The sequence below is a fragment of the Sander vitreus genome, chromosome 10 (assembly GCF_031162955.1).
Source record: "Sander vitreus isolate 19-12246 chromosome 10, sanVit1, whole genome shotgun sequence".
Lineage (NCBI taxonomy): Eukaryota > Metazoa > Chordata > Actinopteri > Perciformes > Percidae > Sander > Sander vitreus.
This window is the reverse complement of record NC_135864.1, coordinates 7,173,333-7,199,252: the sequence shown is the minus strand read 5'-3', so window position 1 is coordinate 7,199,252 and position 25,920 is coordinate 7,173,333. Positions and strand designations below refer to the sequence as shown.

The 25,920-nt window shown below is 37.3% G+C and overlaps 1 protein-coding gene across 1 annotated transcript in view; it reads right to left on the bottom strand.

Annotated features, from left to right (window-relative positions):
• Window positions 1-23,211, bottom strand: part of anxa5a (annexin A5a) — a 28,406-nt gene extending 5,195 nt beyond the window's left edge. The window contains exons 1-9 of the mRNA XM_078261321.1: window positions 23,157-23,211; window positions 22,393-22,427; window positions 18,065-18,149; window positions 11,468-11,562; window positions 8,851-8,964; window positions 6,523-6,613; window positions 4,925-5,004; window positions 4,531-4,581; window positions 2,490-2,583 (exon numbers count right to left, since the gene is read on the bottom strand). Coding sequence (XP_078117447.1) covers window positions 2,490-2,583; window positions 4,531-4,581; window positions 4,925-5,004; window positions 6,523-6,613; window positions 8,851-8,964; window positions 11,468-11,562; window positions 18,065-18,149; window positions 22,393-22,395 — 613 coding nt within the window. The 5' untranslated portion in view covers window positions 22,396-22,427; window positions 23,157-23,211. The remainder of the gene's footprint in view (window positions 1-2,489; window positions 2,584-4,530; window positions 4,582-4,924; window positions 5,005-6,522; window positions 6,614-8,850; window positions 8,965-11,467; window positions 11,563-18,064; window positions 18,150-22,392; window positions 22,428-23,156) is intronic.
• Window positions 23,212-25,920: the final 2,709 nt, after the last annotated feature.

Sequence of the window (25,920 nt, the reverse complement as noted above, 5' to 3'; positions counted from 1 at the left end):
ACTGCCTTTTGCCTTTTGACTTCTCACTATTTGCCTTTTGACTTCTCACTATTTGCAGACAATACAAAGGCGGAGTACAGTAACTTCAAAATAGAGGCCAAAAGTCAAGTTTGAGCTCAAGATTTTTTATGTAGATATTTTCATTACTAAAACATCTAATTGTCAGATTTCCAGTGTCCTACCTATAATTCATTTGGCTGAACAACTAAAAAAACTCAAGTCATTTTTCTCAGTTCCACACTCTAGCGAGTTATGGTCTTTTGCCTTTGTAGGACAGTATTGTACTGAATCCACTTTATTACGTACAATATTATCACCCATATGCACAACCATCACATTATACGTAACCACTTGATCAACGTGCAAATGCAACCAAAATTAATTGAGGGTGAATTTTGCAAAGCAACAATTGTAGTCATTTGGATATTGTTTATTACTGCCACAACTTGGTCAAGAGAATATGGATGGACTGAACTACTTAGCTGTCATGCCAGACATTCTCTGTTCTTTTTAATCAATCTTTTATCAAAGGCCTTATGACTTTTTCTTTTATCTGCTGGTTTCACAGCCTCACAGTGAAAGACAAACAGCCTGAACAATATAGTCAAAACCTGCTCTAAAAATATTGGTGTGAAACAGATTTAAATTCTCTTTATAATCAACAAATCTTAAGCAACGAGCATTTTGTCTTCAGAGTCCTTTTCTCTGTTGCCATCAAGACGTTATATTTTACTTGCTTTTAAAACTAATCGCCACTCTAATTCTTTTATCCCTTCTGCAATTTGACTTTTAAATGAATAACATCTATATATTTTTAAATTTTGTATTTATCTACTCTCTGGGGTGTAGGCCTATATGTAGGCTTGTGTGCTATATGTCTATGTGTGTTGTCTGTAGCTGCTCTTAACTAATTGCCCCTTGTGGGATTGATAAAGTTGTTGAATTGAATTATTGTCACAGTTTCAGCAGGAGGACCCAAATGCAAGACTCTTTCAGGCAGATGTGTAGAACTACCACTTTATTTTGACTCTACAACTTACAAACTCACAACTACAAACGAACAGGACTCACAGGAACAAACAGAGAGAGACGAACCGACAAGAGACAAAGGAACAGAGGGGTGTAGAAAAACACAGACCAATGAACAGAAAGACAGAGGATTGGACAAGACAGTAACAAGCAACAGGTGAGAGCAGAAACGGAGGGAAACTAACAAGACAAGAAGTGCAGACCAAATAAGGGGATGGGCGGAGACAAAGACACATGACAGACAGGTAACCACAGAACACATGGAACACAGCAACAAGCACAAATCACAACACAATACACAAAATGACCACAAGAGTGGCACAAAGGCAGTCAGTCACAGCTGGATCCTGACAATTATCAGAATTTTTAATTTGCCTGACTATTTAATTATAGTGCTGCATTTATTTTTTTTTCAGTTTTCCCATTTAAAGCACTTTGTAACTTGTTTTAAAGTAAAAATATAAATGAAGTTTAGAATTATGTTTCCGTGGCGCCTGGTTAGCTCACCTGGTTGAGTGTGCGCCCCATGTACGGAGGCTCGGTCCTTGTCGCAGCGGCCCCGGCTTCATTTCTGACCTGCGGCCCTTTGCTGCATTCCCAATCTCTCTCCCACTTTCCTGTCTTAATCTGTCCTATCAATAAAGGCATTAAAAGCCAAAAAAATTATCTAAAACAAATACAAAAATAAAATAATTATGTTTCCCGTTGCATAAACGTGACCACAGAACTGCTAGATCAGAGGTGTTACAGGTCATTTTGAAAGATACTGGCAAGCAATCTATTTTCTCTTTAAGGTATGAGGACTCGTTGATGCACTTATATAAAGTTTCTCTAATGGCCGCTCATTGTTGGTAATTACGTTCCCTTTCACTTAAGCTTCGTCTAACCCGTCAACTGACCTGTTTCTTGCTGCTAGAGTCCATCCACTTTCATTTTTCAGTGAGTCGTGTCGTGTGTCAGTCGTGCAACTGACTCCCTACCAGCTTGAACAAGTCTCTCCATTTTCCTCTCTGACCTTTCTCTGTTGCAGCGAGACATTTTTATCCCTCAGGACTGCGGTGGTTATTGTTTATCACACCTTAATAAACTCTACAAACTTTGGTGCTGTCTACTGTTTTTGTCACGCTCTCACCTTGTGTGTCATAGTTTGAACAAGTTCCGGCCTCTCCTGCACCTCACTTCTTCTCGTTGATTTGTTATACTTTTTACCATTATCTAGGTGTTTCTGCACTTCTTTTATTTCTTTTTTTGTCTTGAAAGAGAAGGAACTTGAAATTCCAAGATGTACTCTCCGTCTTGAGATGTTTTCACTGGTGTTACTTATACTGCTCATTCTAACTTTCATATGAACAGTAACTGTCTGTTGTTTGCAACCTTGCTCTTTTTTTTTTAGCAGGTGACTGACAAATTACACATCTGCACATCACAACATTCAAATATTCTGGCACAAACAAACTCACCTTCTCTGAGATGTTCTGCGCTTCTGTTGCCAAGAATTGTGACGAATGTCTCTTCATTTGTGCCAAACTTGCCTTCACCAGCAGCAAACAAATCCTGTAATGGCAGGACACACACTTGTACAATAAGACTCTCGCCCGCCCACACAGAAAACCTTGTTTTAATGTGAATTATTTGAACAAAGGCAGAGCAGGTGACAGCAGTGATGGAGGACCTTGCACTGTGCCAAAACAACACAGAAAAGTTTTGTTTTTCTCAATTTGTCTTTGCTATGCGACAGAAAATCTGCACTTTCACCTACAGCTCTATTTTCTCATTTCTCGTCTGTTGTTCAAATGATTTGATTAAATGAAGAAATAACAATTCATCCAGATAATTGATGTGTAGTGTAAGAATAAAAAAACAAGGAAAGTTTAGATAACTTTTAATGGAAGTTGATTGTATTGGTTGGCAGTCTTAAAAAGCACCCGAGGCACTCTGATAGTAAATAGAAAATAAAGAAATGAATACATGCATAACAAACGCATTCCGAATCAAAGAGACTTCATCAGGGTATAAAACTTTCACATACTTTTAACGGTGTTATACCCTGATGAAGTCCCTTTAAGTTGAAATGTGTTAATTATTTAAGGATTTTTAACTTACTATCAGAGTGCCTTGGGTGCTTTTTAACACTGCCAACCAATACCATGGACTTCCATTAAATGTAAGCTGGACAGTCCTTTTTCTATTTAGCTATCTGAGTGCAGCACTTCTTATTTTTATGTGTAATTAGTTTTAAATCAATTATACATTGTGTATTTTTCTTAGTTAATGACCAGTGGTGGAATGTAACTAATTATATTTACTCAAGTACTGTACTTAAGTACAAGTTTGACTTACTTGTACTTTACTTAAGTATTTCCATTTTACTTATGCTGCTTTAACTACATTTCAGAGAGAAATATTGTACTTTGTACTCCATTTATTTGACACTTAGTTACTTTTAACATAAAAACAAGCTTATGTGATATGATGCAGTTATAAACTACTTATCTACCCAGTAATATACAAAGTATCTACAATTGGCTCCACATTGCTGAACATTAAACTGCTCCTACATGTACAGTGGTGCTCATAAGTTTATGAACCCTGCTGAAGTTGACTAAAAAGAGGAATAAAAATATCATCTTTTGGAATGAAAAAAATCCAACCTTTAAGGACACCAGTTTTCTTTGTGAATGAATAATGTATCGCAAATAAATAAATGTTCTTCCTTAAAATACAGGGGGTATAAGTATACACACCCATATGTTAAATTCCCATAGAGGCAGGCAGATTTTTATTTTTAAAGGCCAGTTATTTCATGGATCCCTTGGATCTCTTAAATCTTGAGTTTTTAAAGAATGTTGCATTTTACATAATCACTGAACTATTACTACATTCATTTCAAGGCATCAGTTGTAAACAATGAAACTACAGCAGTTTCAAAAGGTCTTAAGGTTGCATTTTTTTACCAGATCAATTCAATTTCAATTCAATTTTATTTAAAGTGTCAAATCATAACATAAGTTATCTCAGGACACTTTATAGATGGAGTAGGTCTAGACCACACTCTATAATTTACAGAGACCCAACAATTCCCCCCAAGAGCAAGCATTTGGTGCGACAGCGACGAGGAAAAACATCTTTTTAACAGGCAGAAACCTCAGGCAGACTCTGGCTCTTGGTGGTGATCAGACAGATCAGGGGGGTTATGTGCTGGATTATTTCTCGGCTGGAAGCAGTTGCCAGGCAACTAGCAAAGACTCCAGCAGTGGTGGAAGAAGTACTTAGTTAATCTACTGTTTCAAGTAAAATATTATATTATTGGATTTTCAATTATTGATGCTTTAATGTGGTCATAATGGTACACCTGGTAAAGATGGAGCTCATTTTGATACACTGCTAGCTTGTGAATTTCCCACCTTATCGTCCCCTATAGTTTTGGGTTATTTATTGAAATTGCTAAAAATTATCTGACATCAACACAACACATGTTCTCCTCATGTTCTTGTTTCTTACCTTAGCGTCTTTCTCTATATTCTCCTTGTCTACTCCCTCCTCCCTGCTCCCCTTCACAGCCGGACAAATGACCAACCAAACAGAGAGACAGACAGGTGGAAAGACAGACACACAGAAAAAACAGGTCAGCGTGGATGGAAAGACAGTGAGGTCATACTCTCTCCTAACCTAGGTAATCCCTGAAGATGACATTATCTGCTAAATGTCCCAGAACCAAGAAGATCACATTTCTGTCTGTAAACCAAAACACATTAGAGAAACCAACTGTGTCATTGTGCCGTCCCCGTCTCCCCTCCCCTAACCCACACCTCCCATGACTGTGTAATGGCATCACCAGAGGCTCTCATTATCAAGAAAAGGAAACATAAGTCTTTCCAGCAGTCCCCCTCTGTACCTGCAGGAGGATCACCAGTAGTTTCTGATAGTGCCCTGAGGTGTCACCGCAGATATCTTTCTCCAGCTTTCCACTGAACTCTGGAGGAAAGAGGAGAAGGGTGGTAGACGATTGTTTACACCGCCCGGTCACGACAGTAAAGGTTGCAATCGACCCTAGTGGGCCGTCCTCCGTTCTGCAGGAGGATCTCCGACAGCAGAGATTTGATTAGTCGGCTTATGGATAGTGTGGCCTTCTCTTTTGTACAGATCAAATAAACGATGGTGCCTGGTGCCTTTGGCTCCTGGTACCTTTGCTGTCACATACTATTTTCCATTGTGGTTAATTGCAACTTGATGCTGGTATGTTAGAGAGATTCTTGCAGCGACACATTTGAATGAGACAGGTGTTAAGATACAGTATATTACACCAGGGACAGAACTCCTCCATGTTACAGTGGGTAACCATGTGTATGAGAGAATGAGGTCCTCTACATCTTCTACTCATTGGAGAAAATACTAGAAAGATACTAGAAATGTATATGAAATAAGACAAAAACATTTTAACTTATTGTGTTAAGCTTTTACAAGTAAGTTAGTTTTTTTATCCTATAAAACAATACCATTTAATATATTTATTATAATAAATATAATTTATAAATAATTTTTTCCCTGGGATGAAAGTTGGTCTTAAATGTGTCCAAAATAATAACTGATGAAAGGTGAGTCCCCTTCTTAATACTTTATAATGCTTTATTAATACTTCTGCCACTCTTTGGACTCTTGGACTATTGGTTGCTTTTAATGTTGCCACGTTTTTTGAATGTATAGTAATCCCAGAAAAGATTTCCAATAAAATTAAGCTAAGAGATGGTGAACAAATGTATGCCTCTATTATTGTTTTATTTGTAGAAAATATACCAATCACAATTCATAACCACACATAGGTTTAAGCCCATGATTGGCCTATGGTGGATGTTATACAAGTATATTAAATAATATTATTGAAGAGTACCTTAATACCAGGCTGAAAAGCAGTTATTTCTCTAAAAGTGTGCAAGTGTGTTGCACCTGTAATCACACCCAACAGCAATGTCACGGTGCACTGACACACCCCGGAGTACACTTATAACATCTCCATTGAAGGGCAGTAAAAACAAGATTTTCAGCTGCCGTTAAGTTACTCTTTAAACTTTTCATGATATTGAAATATGTATTCAACATTTGTCACATTTCACCCTTTCACAATAAAACACAAAGAGCCTAACTAACAGTCACAACTAGGCATGGGCCGGTATAAGATTCTGACGGTATGATAACCTTCAGCAAAAATATCACCATTTCATGGTATTGCAATTACAGCTTTAAAATGTATTCTTTTTTTAATTTCTGGGTAAACTTTTTTCTATTGAACACAATGTATTTTATTTTTAAACACACTCCACACTGGCACGGACAGGGATTTCTTAAGTGCACTGTCCTTGAAGACTAAAAAACAGCTCATACCATAGGAACGATATGACAGAAAATTGTAGTGGTTTTGAACCCGTGACTTTTTCAAACCGCGGTATACCATGTGTATCTGCTGTTGTCTCTTTCTTTCACGGCTGAGTAACTCACCTTTCTTGTACACTTTGATGATATCTTCAATCTCTTCGCTGGTCCTGGAGGCCAGGATCTCAATCAGCACGCCGTCATCAGTTCCGACTCCCTGGGAACCAAACACAATACGAGACAACGTGGATTTGGCAGCGTGTTAGCAATTCTTTTATTTTATCCCGTCTTATATTAGTACTTGTGTTTTGACATTGGATTCTTTGCACTATTCTTTGTTCAGTGCAGTTTCGTTCGAGTACTGCTGCTGTGACATGTAATAAAGTATCTATCTATCTATCTATCTATCTATCTATCTATCTATCTATCTATCTGTCTATCTATCTATCTGTCTGTCTGTCTGTCTATCTATCTATCTATCTATCTATCTATCTATCTATCTATCTGTCTATCTATCTGTCTATCTGTCTATCTGTCTATCTATCTATCTGTCTATCTGTCTATCTATCTATCTGTCTATGTATCTATCTATCTATCTGTCTATCTATCTGTCTATCTGTCTATCTATCTATCTGTCTATGTATCTATCTATCTATCTATCTATCTATCTGTCTATCTTTCTATCTATCTATCTATCTATCTATCTATCTATCTATCTATCTATCTATCTATCTATCTATCTATCTGTCTATCTATCTATCTATCTATCTATCTATCTATCTATCTGTCTATCTATCTGTCTATCTGTCTATCTATCTATCTGTCTATGTATCTATCTATCTGTCTATCTATCTATCTGTCTATCTATCTATCTATCTATCTATCTATCTATCTGTCTATCTATCTATCTATCTATCTATCTATCTATCTGTCTATCTATCTATCTATCTAGCTATATATCTATCTATCTATCTATCTATCTATACATCTATCTATCTATCTATCTATCTATCTATCTATCTATCTATCTGTCTATCTATCTATCTATCTATCTGTCTATCTATCTATCTATCTGTCTATCTATCTATCTATCTATCTATCTATCTATCTATCTATCTATCTGTCTATCTATCTATCTATCTATCTTATGTTTGGTAAAGAGCAATATTAGTGACTAAAACAGACAAAACATTTTTTTTTTTAAATGGTTGAAGAAAATAAGTACAATTTGTCAGCACAACAAACTAAAGTATGCAATTAGAGAATGACTCAGTTGAAGCTCAGTTGAAGATAGAAGTAGCTTTGAGGTTTGGTCATACTCATACAAAGCAAATTATCCTCTCTTTGCTGTAATTAACCTTCCAGCAAAAACTGTCTGACATGCCAAAAGGAAATAGGCAGTAGGTGATATGAAAATGTCAAGGCCAAGTCCTAGATGCTTTTCCTTCACTTTTCATTGAACATTTCATCCGAGCTGGTAATACAAATGTAAATGTGATTAAAGAATAATGAGAACAAAAAAAAAAAACATTTGCAAATTATAAGAGGATCCAGGAGTTTGTTAAAACCTATTTTCCTTCCTTCAAACTTCATGAACCTTAAGTGTGACATAAAAAAGCAGGTATGTGATGAGTCAAGAAAATAAGGTATCTGAAATATTAATAATGTATCTAGCTATAAAATAAATTGGCTAATAGATCTAGCCCACAATATCAATACATAATATGTGACATATTATCACCTATGCCAAGGAGGTTATGTTTTTGGTTCGGTTTGTTTGGGAAGATTGTAGCCAATCCCTCTCATCCCTCTCACCCCTCTCACCCCTCTCACCCCGGACACAAACAGTTTGAACCTCTCCCTTCTGGCAGGTGGCTGTGGTCCATCAGGACTAAAACCTCACACCATGAAAACAGTTTCTTCCCCTCTGCAGTCAGCCTCATTAACAAGGCACAAGGCACCAGACACCCCCCCAAACGAATACCATTTTAGATACTTTGTATATTAATATAATAGTAGTATGGCATGTGTTTAAGGTAAAACGTAACTGTAACTGTCAAATAAATATAGTACAATATTTCTCTCTGAAATGTAGAGGAGTGGATGTATAAAGTAGCTAGATTAGAAATACAAGTAAAGCACAAGTACCTCAAAATTGTACTTAAATACTGCAATTGGGTAAATGTACTTAGTAACATTCCACCCATGGGAATTCTAAATATCAGTACATTAGCCAAGATTTACATCTATGATATTTTCTCTTTTACATTACATTCACAGGTGAATATAAAAGTTCCATTCATGTAGGCCAGCTCAGTTGAGTGTTTCAGCATCAGATGTTGGAACATCTGTGCACGAATACCACTGAATTCATTGTGAATTGTCTGAGGGTTTCAACTCATTTGCATGTAACACCTGCAATCTGGAGCATCTGAGGAAAATTTGCTCAGTTACCTTGAGAGCCTTGTGCAGTTGGGAAGCATCATATAAGGTAGGTGGGGTCATCAAGGCCACAATCAGACTCTCTAACAGCCCACCCAGCTCCGATTTCAGAGCGCTGATCAAGTCCTGTTGTCCGGAGAAGAGGATTGATGACGAGAGAAACAAAAGCAATAATTGTGTTTATATTGAACTTGCCTTTGCATCACTTCAATGCTGTTAAAGAAACAGAACAAATGAGCTGTCTGGTAAATTTAACTCCATTTGAAGGAATAGTCTTTAAATGCATAAACCATAACACTATCATTACAGCAAAAGGGAAAATGGACACTACAGGGTTCCCAGAAATGTCGATTATCATTAAATTACAAATAAGCCAACAAATATGAAGAGAGCATTCAGGATCCTCGTGTCAAAGAAATAAGGGCATAAGTGACCTTTCGCTGCATTCACGTCATTTTCAGAGGAATGAGGATAATCATAAGAAATGAACTCCTCAGAAAAGCTATATTTCCTCTAACTACCAGCTAATCAAACAGCACATATTACTCACAGATGGCTTCATTGATTTCTTAATGCAATTAATCACATTGCTGTGTGTACGATCTGAATAAAGTCGCTCAAAACATTTCTTTTCACTAAGTCCTTTGACCCCTAACCCCCCCCCCCCATTTGTTAAGCAACCTTGGGTACCATGAAAGGTGCTATAGTCCAAGTTATTATTATTATTATTATTATTATTATTATTATTATTATTATAAAAGAGTGAGTAATAGCGTGTGTGTGTGTGTGTGTGTGTGTGTGTGTGTGTGTGTGTGTGTGTGCGCGCGCGCATGTATGTGTGTGTGTGTGTGTGTGTGTGTGTGTCTGAATATACATCAAGTGATCCTATAATCTACTCTGCTTGACCAGTTCAATATAGAGTCAAACACTCCTCTCTTTAACAGCTCAATATGTGAGACCTCTAACAGAAAGTCTATTTATTTCTTCATTACATGTCATCTTTCTTTTCACCTAACAACTGGTTTCCATTTCAAATCAAATTCGTATGAAAGGTTTGTCAAAAGGTGCATTATTGAGCATAAATGATGCACTGTAAGTTATAAGAAAACTGAAATTGGCAGCAGAGAAATAAGAGCATGCACTCCGTAGGAGATATGACTTTTTGGCACCAGTTCTCTTTTAAGATGTTATTGCAAATGAGTAGTTTAAGGCAGTGTCTCTTGCAATCACTACATTTCATAACATATAATAGAAACACATTCTGAAATAGTGATAACAGCAAATTCGTTCTCATTCGTTGGGCTGAGTTTGACAAAACACTAATACTTAGAGATATGCCAGGAACTACTTTGTGATTTTCTGATGTACCCTTTTTCTCTCAGACTGCATCATCTATTTATACTTCAGGCAGCACTTATGTTTGCTTTTCAATAACATCCACAGAAAGCAAATTAACTCTCTGCTTTCAATCCACAGGTGGTCATAAAACCACTTGACAGTGTGATAAAAAAGTGAGAGCAGGAGAGCGTAAAATGGTCTTGTATAACTAACTGCACTCTGGTCCATAAAGACTGTAGGAAATTTGCTTTCTTGCCTCTTCTATGATCCTTTGCCCGTATGACTGGTAAATGTTCATACAAAATGTCAACTCTTTGATTCCTAATGACAAAAAAAACTTGATGTTTCAGGTGGCTAAATGACTTTGAATCCTTAGTGTAGCTGAGGAGGCCAGTGGTGGAAAAAGTCAGTTCCTTTACTTAAGTAAAAGCAGTAATACAACAATGTGGAAGGTACTACATTACAAGCAAAAGTCCTTTTAACAGATAAACACCACAGCTAACATTACCATGCAACTTCCCCAGTTGAGTACTTGCATTAAGACAATATTTTTTCGGGGAAAAATAAATCCACTCTTGCCATGTTTTCAGGAATAAAAATCAGGCTATGAATGATTTATGAACAAACCCCTCAGTAAAAACCTTCAGAATATAGATAGGAATGAAACTGGACGGTTTGGTGATTGTGATGGTTAGTGCTACTGAAGTGGAGATGTCTGGCTTAGAGAATGACAAACAGCCTTATATGTGTTGTAAAGACAAAACAGGTGAATAGGGTTACATTTAACTAATAGATATCATCACGAAACTTCCCCAGATGATTACTTGAAGACGATTATTATTTTATTATTATTTCTGAAATGTATGTTTAAATATGCATTCATTTTTGGTGAATTTAGGAGAACTCTACAGATGCAAATAGAAAAAGTAAAATAAACACCTAAATATGTATTTTGGATTTTTTCTTTCCACTAGTCTCAAAGAAGACATATTATGGAAGCAAAATAGCCCAAAAAATGGCCTCTGTGACTGACGTGGGGAAGTTGGAAAGGATTGAGAGACGAACAAGCCTCAGTCTTTAAGGAAAAGAAAATGATAAAGGCATGGTAGGAAGACAGATAAACTTGAGTAAGTGCTGCAGATATCTTTGTGTCTTTAAGCATCATCCGGGAGATGTTGGATAAGTGAGGAGGACAAAGTAACACTTTGACATGACCCGTCAGTCCCATGACCATCAGTGTGACTGCTGCTTGTAACCAGCTCTCAGTTTTCTTCTCAGTGGTTCAGCTTACCTTTCCATAGGCCTTTTTGTACGCTGCCTTAATTTTCTGGCGTTGATCGTTGCTGCGTGCAGTCAGAAGCATGATGATCGTATCTTCATTCGTACCTGCGCCAGAAATCCAATAAGCATTAAATAGCATATCAAACTACAAAATGCATTTCCTGCAGAAAATGCGTGGGAATGCTGAATACCTGAATTGCTAAAGCTAAACTGGATGAATAGCTTAAATCAGTAAGAAGAAGTTGAAGTAGTGAGAATAGTTGAAAAAGTATGAATGGTTTCAATTAACATGAGTTTCATTAAAAACACCACTAATGTATAAAAGAATTTATTTTCTAACTGAAATTATGATTAAGGCTGGAAGACTTACAAATGCTATGAGAAACAGAGATGAAAATGCGGAAATATAAAATAAATTGTTTGAAAAATCTCAAATGGATTGCACTGCTGAAAAACTTGGAAGTTGAAATGTAAAATTGTCAGTTGGAAGATGAACTGCATTACCTTATTAAGCTAAGAGCTGAAATACATTTCTAGAAAAGCTGGAAGCTAAACTGTAATACTGTCAAAAGTGGAAGTTCAAATAAATTGACTAAAAAGGCTAAAAGCATAAATACCTTGTATTATTATCAGACATATCCATTGCATAGAACAAAAAAGCATGACCCTAAAGAGCTGAGAGGTGAATATATTGCCTGAAAAGAAGCGGGATATATACATGGATGAAATCACAAATCACAAATGACACTAGAGGGAGGGAGAGAGAGAGAGAGAGAGAGAGAGAGAGAGAGAGAGAGAGAGAGAGAGAGAGAGAGAGAGAGAGAGAGAGAGAGAGAGAGACAGAAGGAGGGAGGGAGAGAGAGAGAGAGAGAGAGACAGAAGGAGGGAGGGAGAGAGAGAGAGAGAGAGCGAGAGAGAGAGAGAGAGAGAGAGAGAGACAGACAGAAGGAGGGAGGGAGAGAGAGAGAGAGGTAGTGAGAGACAGAAGGAGGGAGGGAGGGAGGGAGAGCGAGAGAGAGAGAGAGAGAGAGAGAGAGAGAGAGAAGAGAGAGAGACAGAAGGAGGGAGGGAGAGAGAGAGAGAGAGAGGGAGGGAGGGAGAGAGAGAGAGGGAGGGAGAGAGAGAGAGAGACAGAAGGAGGGAGGGAGGGAGAGAGAGAGAGAGAGACAGAAGGAGGGAGGGATAGACAGACAAGAGGGAGGGAGACAGAGACAGAGAAGGAGGTAGAGAGACAGAAACAGGGAGAAACAGAAACAGACAGAGACAGACAGACAGATAGACAGACAGACAGAGACAGACAGAGACAGACAGACAGACAGACAGAAGTGGAACGCAAAAGATATAGACTAATGTTCATATTACTGCCTGTAGTATTCAATTCAACGGTCTGTGAAAGTGTTGTCATGGTAACTTATGACCAGTGACCATGTTTGTAAACATCCTTTGAGCTATGTATTGAGTTTCCTTTGATCTTTAATCAGGTTAACGAGTGTCACCTGTGCCACACTGGAGCTATTCAAAGACAGTGAGAGCAAGCTCTTAAATAAAGGCTCAGACTGCTAAAACGATAAGGGGTATATCGTGACCACCACAAGGCCTTTGCAAACGTATTGGTATAAAATTTATGCTGATAAACTTAAAAATGTGGGCATATCAGCGATTTAAAAAAGTGGTTCACTCTGCGTTTCGCTCGGAAATGTGGAGGATGTTTAAAAGGGCAGCGAATGGAGAAAGATTTGGAACTGTTGTCATTTGGAAGCTCACCGAGCCAAAAGTATAAATCATATCGCATAACTGAGCACATTGGCTGAAAGTAGACAAAAATACCTACGTTTTGATGTATAAATTGTGCATGACAAGTAAATATTGTGGGTGTGAGAGCAATTTATAGAGAAGGGACAAAGATAATCTTTTTAAGGCTCTGTGCTCTGGCGATGACATCCACTCTAGCTCACGCAATACACACTCTGTTTAATAGATCAAATTTCCTGAAATGATCACTAAACTTAAACAACTTTTTCACAAAAACTGTAAAAGATATCAATACACTGAGCACACCCCGAATACCTGAATATTTTGTGAACAGTTTAAAGTTTGAATCACGTCTGTAGGTGAAAGAATGTAGGAGGAGATACATTTTGAAGCAGAAGAGGATTTGAAGGATTTGAAGCATGCTCTCATTGACTTCAATGTTAAAAAAAAAAAAGTGTTAAAAAGCTAAATATTTAAAAGAATATATAAATAGTAGAAAAAAAGTTGAAGTCCCATCATTAGCTGAAAGAGCTGAACATTTTAAAAGTTGGTTTTAGAGAGCCAAAAAACGTACAGAATAATAAAAATGGCCGAACAGAATAACAATAGTTGGAATGCTGCTGAATCAGCATTCCCACTAATAAAATGTGTGTGAGCTTCACACAAACAAATGCCAGCACTCATCCTTTGGAATGTGTTTAAATACAACAATCAGCTTTATATTTTAAACAATTTCTTCTTCTTTTTTATATAGGAGGACTAATTAAGCATTATCATGTATGTACCCATCATTTAACAGAAGCATGAGCTACTTGAGAATAATTGACAGCTTGCAGCATACACCAATACAAGAAGTGGATAGGCCAATGATATAGTTCCTGAAAGTCACTTGCACCTCAGAAATGGCTCTGACAAACAGACTGAAGAGCAGCACGTTATTTTCCCTGAGGGATCAAAATGTTAAATTAGTCCGTGGTAATTATGGAACAAAGCCCTGTTGATCTGTAATGACAGCTCTTACTATAACCACCGGTCAGGTCATCATTGTTCTCCACACTTTTACTTTTTAAGTTCCACATTAAGTGGATATTTCCTAACTACTCTTATTGTCAAAGTACTATCTGAAAGGAAGCAAGAGTAGAAGATAAAAGGGGAAAAAGGTGCTGACTGTCAGTAAGGTTATAGTTAGCAGAGGAAGCATCAGTTTTAATGGTCACACCTTGTAGTAACACTTGTAGTACACCTTTAATTTGATGATTGTCATCAGGCCCATTGATTTACACGAATGACTGCAGAGGGACGTTTTTTATTGCAATTTTGCATTTTGCATCTCTGCAATTAAAAATAACATCACCTGAGAGACAATAACAGTGTCAATGGTCAAACTATTAAAAGATAATCCAAACTAAGCCTTCAAATAAAGACATAAATTATGTGACAAAATGTGACACATCCTTTAAATTATCCATCTCTTGCTAATGCCTACTTGGTTAACTGATTTCTGACATCTTGTTTTGTAGGTTTGTCCTCTTTGTATGCCAGCCACATTCCCCTAGAGGGACAGTTGACCACAAAATCAAAAATACATATTTTCCTCTCATCTATAGGGCTATTGATCAGTCTAGACTGTTTTAGTATGAGTTGAACTATGGTAGAAAGAAAATTAAAATGCTCACAAACAGGTCTCTTGAGTAATTGGGTCATGATTTCTGGAAAGAGACATTACTGTTCACTGTACAAATGTATTTTTTGGCACTTTGAGTGTCACAACCGAGGGCCATCTAGTCCCATCATATTTTTAAAAGGCAGACATCTCTATGGCCGATATCTCCAACACTGGGCAACTCACACCAAAACAATCTTTTAGATTAGATTAGACTCAACTTTATTGTCATTGTGCAGAGTACAAGTACAAAGACAACGAAATGCAGTTTGCGTCCAACCAGAAGTGCAAAAAGAGCAGAAAAGTGCAATGCGATATACAAAGTATAGACAGGTATAGACAGGTGGTGCATAGACAGGACAAGAAATATAGTGCAGTGTAGACAGTAGTATACAGTTGGTTTACAGAAGGAGATAGAAGAATCTAGACTGATAAATAGCACTACAAGTAAGAGGAAAAATATGTATCTTTGATTTTGGGGTGAACTGTAAACTTAAATGTAAGATGTTGACAATTCGATAGTCTTAAATAATAAATAAACATATCACATATACAGTCAGGTCCATAAATATTGGGACATCGACACAATTCTAATCTTTTTGGCTCTATACACCACCACAATGGAGTTGAAATGAAACGAACAAGATGTGCTTTAACTGCAGACTTTCAGCTTTAATTTGAGGGTATTTACATCCAAATCAGGTGAACGGTGTAGGAATTACAACAGTTTGTATATGTGCCTCCCACTTTCTAAGGGACCAAAAGTAATGGGACAATTGGCTGCTCAGCTGTTCCATGGCCAGGTGTGTGTTATTCCCTCATTATCCCATTTACAAGGAGCAGATAAAAGGTCCAGAGTTCATTTCAAGTGTGCTATTTGCATTTGGAATCTGTTGCTGTCAACTCTCAATATGAGATCCAAAGAGCTGTCACTATCAGTGAAGCAAGCCATCATTAGGCTGAAAAATCTAAACAAACCCATCAGAGAGATAGCAAAAACATTAGGTGTGGCCAAATCAACTGTTTGGAACATTCTTAAAAAGAAAGAACGCACCGGTGAGCTCAGCAACACCAAAAGACCCGGAAGACCACGGAAAACAACTGTGGTGGATGACCGAAGAATACTTTCCCTGGTGAAGAAAACACCCTTCACAACAGTTGGCCAGATCAAGAACACTCTCCAGGAGGTAGGTGTATGTGTGTCAAAGTCAACAATCAAGAGAAGACTTCACCAGAGTGAATACAGAGGGTTCACTACAAGATGTGAACCATTGGTGAGCCTCAAAAAACAGGAAGGCCAGATTAGAGTTTGCCAAACAACATCTAAAAAAGCCTTCACATTTCTGGAACAACATCCTATGGACAGATGAGACAAAGATCAACTTGTTCCAGAGTGATGGGAAGAGAAGAGTATGGAGAAGGAAAGGAACTGCTCATGATCCAAAGCATACCACCTCATCAGTGAAGTATGGTGGTGGTAGTGTCATGGCGTGGGCATGTATGGCTGCCAATGGAACTGGTTCTCTTGTATTTATTGATGATGTGACTGCTGACAAAAGCAGCAGGATGAATTCTGAAGTGTTTCGGGCAATATTATCTGCTCATATTCAGCCAAATGCTTCAGAACTCATTGGACGGCGCTTCACAGTGCAGATGGACAATGACCCAAAGCATACTGCGAAAGCAACCAAAGAGTTTTTTAAGGAAAGAAGTGGAATGTTATGCAATGGCCAAGTCAATCACCTGACCTGAATCCGATTGAGCATGCATTTCACTTGCTGAAGACAAAACTGAAGGGAAAATGCCCCAAGAACAAGCAGGAACTGAAGACAGTTGCAGTAGAGGCCTGGCAGAGCATCACCAGGGATGAAACCCAGCGTCTGGTGATGTCTATGCGTTCCAGACTTCAGGCTGGAATTGATTGCAAAGGATTTGCAACCAAGTATTAAAAAGTGAAAGTTTGATTTATGATTGTTAATCTGTCCCATTAATTTTGGTCCCTTAAAAAGTGGGAGGCACATATACAAACTGTTGTAATTCCTACACCGCTCACCTGATTTGGATGTGAATACCCTCAAATTAAAGCTGAAAGTCTGCAGTTAAAGCACATCTTGTTCGTTTCATTTCAACTCCATTGTGGTGGTGTATAGAGCCAAAAAGATTAGAATTGTGTCGATGTCCCAATATTTATGGACCTGACTGTAACTTTTTATTCTAAGTATTATTGAAGTAAAATTAGTTTTACAGTGAAAATAGTACTTTGGTGACCAAAACATTAATTAATATTTAAGTCAACTATCACCTTCCTAGCTCATTCTCAGTGTTACGATATAATGTAACGCTGCCAATATTTAACACTATTTGGCAATAAGTGTATTAATACTATTATTAATTATATTAATAATAATATGTATTATATAAAATATGTATGTATTTCCATTTTAATAGAAAAACACATTTTCTTCACATAAATTAAGTTTTCCCTTATATTTTTCATTTCAGATGGTTTACCAGTCCTGCTTGTTATAGAACTGACAGTTTTTATTTTCTGTGTGTCTGTATTAAGCTTGCCATTATGTTTGCCTATAATAAGTGCTCATTACTGTGGTGTTTTTGCAGATCATGTTGTGAAAATGTGAGCGCTGTGACGTGTCTTTGACATTTTTTCTATAAAGTTTATGTTTAAAACTTGGTGATACTCAGGTTTTCTTCTAATTAGACAAAAACACTGGGAGAAGCACCAGAGGATGACACTTATTGTTAAGACCGGCAAATTGAAAATCTTCCCTGACAGCTGCGTCATTACTGCGTTTTATTGTTGTATTGGTTTTAGAGAGGAGCAGAACAACCCTTAAATTGTATAGTAAAAATATTGCATATTATACTTTTTAAACAAACTGTATTTATAATACTAATGACACATTAATATATAAACAAGACACAACTCTCACTTGTGGATATGTGCAAATAAACCTGTAGCTTAAAGGATGCGACTATATTGTTGAAGGTGTTGGGGAATCATTATATTATATTATTATATTATATTATATGCAACTCCCATCTGAAAAAAAGGCTTTCCATTATGTACAGAATTGAGATATACTCATTTTTCATATATCAAATATAACATAGAGGATCACATGGTATAACATTCTGGATAAACAGCAGAGGGAAAAGGTTAAGAAAACTGACCCAATCCTTTCATGGCTTTATGGAGGATTTCAGCATCGTGTTTGGCATTGAAGTTGACGAAAGGTTTTACGGTGCCTCTGTATGCCTGGAGGAAGAGAGCAACAAAAAATAAATTATACATATGTTTTTAACAAAAACAGTTTTCTCCTGTTTCTCAGCCCTGGTTGGTAAAAACACTCTATATATATGCATGTGTTTGCTGAAACAAGCAGATGCTTTCACTGATCTTCTGAACAGCAAACAAACCTGCAATGAAATGTAATGTTTTTGCACATACAGTATAGTTCAGTTAGATTATGCCTCAATTTAAAGGAAATAAACGACAATCATATGTTTTTGGTGAAGTGTGTTTCTGTACCTTTAAGAAATGCTAAAATGAAATATTGTTTCAACAGAAGGTGCTCTCTTATGGTCTATGTTTCAAGTGCATCCCCGCCCTGATAAGTATAAAACTGTGAGCATAAAACAATGTAAAGATACTAATTATTGCTGCATATGACTGTTGGTAGCAGCACTAAAAAAATATTGGGCCATCAAAACCCAGCTGGGTTTAAACATCCTATATCTAAACTGTGACAAGTACTGTAAATGTAACCTAAATCAAGTCTGGCTGCTGCTTTATGTCAATAAAAAAATGGTGCTATGTCTCGGTTGTAGATTGTTCTCCAGGGAAAATGTAATTTGAAGAAAAAAAAGCAATAAAACATCTGCCTCAGCTGCAGCCTTGTACCAAACTCTGAGCAGGTGGGAGAAGTGGAAAAATACTGTGTCCATGTCATCTCATCTCAGTAAAGGTTTCTGTTTTATTATCTCTTTTGTTGGTTATCTGTTTTTAAAAGAACAACCTCTTCTTGCAAAATGACAATCTTGAAGTGTCACTGTTACATATTTACTGTCACAGCTTTGATCCTGCCTGCATGTGGTCAAAGTTCCAGCAACACTTGAGCATATATGTTGTGGAATTTCCAACTTATGAACTCATGCTATGTAAGTTGAGACAATGGTACCCAGGTGTCATGCAGGTCAGTTACCAACATAAGCTCATAACCTTTCCAGGCAGAGGAAAACTTCAAAGTCTCCCAAACATTCTTCACTTATGATGAGTTTTTCATTAACAAAATATATACTTTAACAATAAAGTTGTGTCTTGGATGCAGGTGAAGTTGTGCCAGAAACCCCCACTCTGCTTCTACAGTATCCTGCTTGCACGCATCATGAAACTGAATTTCAATTTGACACCTCAGTCTCTCTTGAGAGACAATACACCTTTGTTCTACTGTAAAATCAGGCACAAGCTAATTTTCAAACTCACATTCATTATTAGGATGTCAACACTTATTGTTCTTTCAATTTTCTATCTTCTACAAAGACATCAGTGTTAGCTTTCAAACTGTCAAAGTATTTTCAGCCATGCTAACATTGGGGCTCTCAGGATGATAATGTTGAGCACCACGTTGGTCCACTCTGAAATATCTTAACCACTATTGATTGACTATCGAAATGTGGTGCAGACACTGTAAGGACCCAGGGGATGAATCCCGATGACTTTGCTGATCCCCTGACTCTTCATCTAGCGCCACCAGCAGGTCAAAGCTTTGACTTAGCCAGTGAAATATCCCCCCATCTACTAGACGGATTAGCTTTTCACCTACTGTCACCATAAAGTTAACATTTTTGGTTCAGAGTGAGATACCGCAACAATGTTTGGATGGATTGCCATGAAATTTGGTAAAGATATTTGACGTCCCCAGAGGATTGATCAAATCGACTATGGGGATCTTCATTGTCAGGTGAAAATATCACTACCTGCAAAACTAATGACCCATCAACCTCAGGTGTACTCATGCTAATTTGCAAATGTTAGCATGCTAACAGGCTAACCCAAGATAGTGAGCATGGTAAACCTGCAAAACATCAACATTTAGTTCAAAGCTCCAAGGGGCCTAAGTACAGCCTTACAGAGCTGCTAGCATGGCTGTAAAGTCGCTAGTTTACTAAAACAATGCTTTTTCTGGTGCTAAAAACATCAAACGTTGACATTTTGGAGGTACAAGCTTCAAAATGGTCAAAACTTTTTATGTAGATGATTTCTGATGTATCTTAAATCTTGTCTTTCTACGTTGTGCATCAATGAGTCCTGTTTTCTCGTCTCTCGTTGTCACAGCGGGTGACTTTTAGCAGGCCTAAACAGGATGTTCTGTTGTACATGTTTTAAGCTGTGGTTAAATCACAGTCTATGCTACCGGTAATCTCAAAGAAGAACGGTTGTTTTTATTAACTTTTCAAGTGCCATCAGGGAGCATTGGAACCCAACTCTCCTTTGATGAAATTGTAACCCTGTGTGTGGCACAATAGACACATGTGCAGTTTCCATGCACATGGTAATAGAATATGGTACAACTATGGACTCCTTAAAGACAGAGAGGAGGATGCTGTCCAAAACACACTCCTCACATCCTGGACAACACCTCCCACCCACTCCACAATACACTGGTCAGTCTGAGGATAGTCTATATCCTTGACATTCCACTTCCGGGATTGCTCCGGTGCAGCAGGAAATTCCGCCGGATGCATGTATTTTTGCTGCTGTTCGTTTCCTGCCGCTTTCTTTGTGTTGGAATTTTAAACTCCGGTGGATTAATGAGGACTATGGTTAACTGCTCCTCAGATCTCTGCAGGGTAAATCCAACAGCTAGCTAGACTATCTGTCAATCTGAGTTTTCTCTAGCACGACTATTTTGCAGCAGCTCCGTGCGGAGCTTAGCACCACCCATGACGACCGGATTGGTTTAAAGAAATGCCAATAAACCAGAACACGCTTTTGGTGCTTACCCACTGCTAGTACCAGCTCTACTCTACTTGGCCGCGGTGCCCCGTCTTCCATTTTCCATTGCAGATTTAGTACCGCCTCATGACTGACGGGAGCGTGGCTGGTCATCATAGCGACGCCGCAGGAAACTGCCGTGACCTAACGCGACACACACACACAGAACTTTGAAGGTGTGTTGTTTTTGACTCTCGGCATGTGGCTGTTGCCACAGCCAGAAGACAAATTTAGTTTCAAAAGAAGCAGGAGGCAGCAAAAATAACACCGCTGGCTAAACTAGGTTTAGGCAGGTTTGTTCAGGACCCCCCGTCTGTCGCTAGCAATGATGACGCAGTGATTAGTGATGATTCTCTCTGACCAATCAGTAGTCTGCAGGTTTTCACATCAACCTTTTGGTATCGCCTCAGCTCTCTTGGAACCTCGACGGAGGTGATACAAAAAAAAGTACCTGTTAGCAGGTACCAGTGACTTTTTTTCGTAATGGAAAACCAAAAAAGGCGAGTAGAGTCGAGGTGAGTCGAGCAGGTACCACGTAATGGAAAAATAATTACATAATTACTTGGTGCAATTATTTATCAGCTACATGTGCAAAGGTGTTATTTATTCACTGGTGCTACTTATAATCACACTGTACTTATTTATGTTCGTACTGTATTTATGTTGACAATGCACTACAATAGAATTTGTACAATCCATTTGAAACATCTTGTTAACCTAATCTTACTGTAACCTAATCTTGCTTTACTTCTATTTAACGTTTTAATTTATTTCTTACTGTACTTTACTTACTTTATACACTTATTGACTTGCTCTTTTCTTACTCTTATTTTACCTTACATTTGACTTTGAGCAACTGCAACTAAAATAATTTCCCTGAGGAGATCAATAAAGTATTCTGATTCTGATTAGACCACTGTCACCAACTTACACTGAGGTTCTTGCCATCACTTTACATCTTGAATCAACTTATCCTCATCAGACAGTCTGAGATCTCTCAACAAGCTCGAGAGCATAAAATCAAATCAAGCACATGAAATAAAGCTGCTCCTTCTCTTTTGTGTCAATGTGAGTATACTGCACGAGTCGTGCTAATGTTTTACTAATGAGAGTATTGTTGCAGAAAGCTCTTTCAGTGAATTTGGGTATATGCATCAAGTCTTCACAGTGTAGGAGAATTGGAAGAAATAGAAAATGGAACTAAAAGGCATCTAGGGTTGCATGTAAATCAGAGGCTGGGTTTGACAGTTATTTGTGATGTGTATTGTTTAAGACTGATCATGCAGCCACGAGTGGCTTGAAAAGGCACTGACCTTTGAAGAGTCAAGACACACTTCATTACGCAAACATAGGCTGTTAGCTCTAGTGCTGTAAACAACACTAATTTTAATTCCAACTGTTTCTTTTCGCTTCAATTTTCTTGGTAATTCTCATATCCTTTACTTTACATACTTTGAGGATATTTCATTTTACAGAACATAAGACAAAGAAAGGAAACACTTACCATCCTGTTTGCTGATTGAAGACAACCGTCGTAAACTAAAAGAAAGTGGAACAAATTCCTGATTTAAATAGGCAGGGTTGGTAGGCTATGCAGTGAAGTGCATTGACACAAGTACTGTACTTAAGTACAAATTCAAGGTACTTTATCCGACTCTATACTTCTGCTATAGCTTTAGTTACTTTGCAGATTGCGTTGTTTTGCTGCCCAGATGTGTTGATGTTGAATGTTTGTGATAAACTGAAGGATGAATTGTTCCTTTGTGTGCTGAGAAGATTCTCCTACTTCTTAAGCTAAATACACTATTTAAAAACCCTCTTGGATCAGTTGTTCGGACACCATGAAAAGTTGACTTTTTAGGGATACGTGCTTCTCACAGGACATCGACTCTACGAAACATATGATGATCTTATAGAATATGATGTATTGCTGTAAATTACACTACCCAACAGTATTTAAAGGAGTTAGCGCACAACCTTAAACATCTACAGCAGTAAAATGCAACATACACATTAATGCAGCAGTCATAAAATCATCGGCTATAATAGTAAAACACTGGCAGAGAACACTGAGTAGTTTTACTTTTGGTACTTGCTGATATATAATAATAACTTTTCAATACAAGACTTTTACTCATACTATTTTCACAGTGTGGTATTGCTACTTTTACTAAAGTAAATAAATACTTTTTCCACCACTGTTGGTACCTAACTGTCTAAAAAATAAAGCATCAATCCAGACAAATAAGTAACTGTAAGTGTTCTTACCAACAGGTGTGTTTCTTCTCTCCTCACAGGTGATCTGCGGCTCAGGTTGGAGCTCTTTATTGTCTGCTCCTGGCTGCTGTCAGAGGCTGCAGCATCACACAGGAAATTTGAGAAGAGGCACTTCCTCATCTACATGCGGTGTTGTTTTTCACTCGCTGTCGAAACAGGAGAGCATGACGCCATACACTCAGATGCTTTGTGTGACCTTCCACGAAGTGACAAGGGTTAAATGTTTAAAAGTTATTTTTCCGACGGTCCAGAGTGGTGTTGTTATAGATAGTGAAGGCTGTTTTCAAGAAGTTATTATCCTTTCAAGTAGTGTTTCTCATATATTAAATTACAGGTAATGAGAAAATGTTTTAGTTTACGTTTAGTTTTCTTTGCAAATGATAATTCTAGATAAAAGCATTAACTGTACAGATGAAATATTTAAGCGCACACACACCCCTAGATTAAATTATGTTACTTCTGTTGACATCCAACAGGCTGTATACCATTTTAAAATAAACATTCACTTCCTGAAATGATCTAATAAATATACAAAAAACATAGCTATGTATTTGAGCCTCATCAGTGATGGAAGAAGTATTCAGATCTTTTACTTACCTCAACATAAAATACTCCATTACAATTAAAAGTACTCAATGCTGAAAAATGTATGGACTAATGAGTATTATACTATTATAATATTGAATATTGCATTAATGTGTGCGTATCATTTTACTCAGTCGAGGTGGAACTAATTTTATATTTAATCTATTAGAATACATCATATATTATAAGATCATAATATTTAAACAACCTTCCCCTCTGAAGTGTAGTGGAGTAGAATTAAAAGAAGTGGGATGAAATGGAAATACTTGACTAAAGTACAAGTACTCAAATGTGTACATGTGGAAATGACTAAATGTACCTTGTTGCTTTCCACCACTTAATTACATTTTCTGTGCAAATCTCATGAATATGTAAGAGAGGTTGCCATTCCTTTTAAATATTAATAAATCTTTTAGGAGTGAGACATAATTTAACATGTTTTTTTATTTTTTATTTGGTGCCTTTCCCTTTTGCCCTCAACATCATTCACTTTATGTTTCATGCTCTAGGAGACAAGCAGGAGATGCTTGATGCCTGATAGGAGCGAAGGGATCAGCAGAGCGAAGCGCTGAGGTGCAGCTTACATATCATCATCGCTGTCCTTGTCCCTGCAAACCTTAATTAAAGTGAGCACTTGTGAGGAGATGAGAGTGTGAACACCATCTCCTCCAGTTACCGTTTCATCTCACAGCCTCCCAGACTGACACAAAGCCAATTTCCTTTAATCGCTAATAAACAAGCAGTTGATAACAAATATATTAGATTAAATGTTGATTTTTTTCTTTTCCACATAATTGCGCAGTGTTCACAGTCCACAAGCTTCAAGCCTGATCATGCTGAATGAATCATGTACTGTTTCCTTCAGTATCATTTGAGACTTTTATTTCATCAACAATCCCTTAAACACTACAAAATGAGACCAGGATCAATAGATAGTGTAATAAGGGGACTGTACATGTAATTTACTCACTCAAAAAAGAGATTTAGCGTTAAATTACTCTTTAAGATGCCAGCACTGTCAATAAAATATGATCAACCCTTGATAAGTAATAGGCTATGAGGAGTTTTTTTTGTTAAACTCCGCCCTTTCATGGTTGTTTTTACAACATTTAGTTTTCACAAAGTTTTTATGGGATTTAAAATTAAACCTAATATCTCAGAAACTACTTTCATAATTTGGAAGGACAGAAAAGTGATTTGGCTTTTACAAAAAACATGCACTCATCATTGGAGGCCCTGTGATTATTGCATACAGATATAATACATAAATCACAAATTGCTTGTCTTGTAAAAAGTTGAAATTCTGCCATGAGAAAACATCTACAGTGAATTTGCTTTTGCCTTGTAAAAAATGCTCTGTAACTTGCTCAATCAGAAGTACTAGCCTTTTCATCTTTGCTGGCTAGGCAACTCATCCTTTTGCACTGGAAATCAGCTAACCCACCGTCATTTGGACGCTGGGTGACCGATGTTATGGCACATCTTAAATTAGAAAGAATGAGATGCTCCCTTGGGGGCTCAGAAAAGAAATTTAAAAAAGTGTGTCAGCCCTTTTTAGAACATATAAAAAATAATTTCAGACCTAGCATATAAATGTATATCTATGCCCTGCATCCCCTCTCCCTCCTCTCCCTTTATTTTTTATTTATATATATATATATAATATATAAATATGCCTTATTTCATTATTTCTTTGTTGTCATGCATTTTATTTTTCACATCTAATTTAATGAAAACACATGTCAATATTGGTTTTCCATTACTTAAAATGTTGGCTTGAAATTGCTTGGAAACCTGTGAAAAAAACCAATAAAGATAATTTCAATAATAAAAAAAAGCTCTGTAACTGATTTCCATAGTTCCAAGTAAATTAAATAAAATCCACATAAAACACCTGTATCTCCATAAGGAGACTTTGCTATGGGCCTACTATACGCTGAAAACCATTACAATAAATCCTTATGATCCAAAGCTCCAAAACAGCTGGACCTTGAGGTGAAATTCTTTTGTCCAATTCAGTTTCAAGATGGAAGTTTGTACCTCAAAATATAATATGTGAAAAAAAGCAACAGCTATGGAGTGCTTCCAACTTATTTAAGCTGAACAGTGAAGCTGCAAATGGCCACCTGTTGCTTTTATGTCCTGCTATCAACCCTGAGTTGTCAGTTCC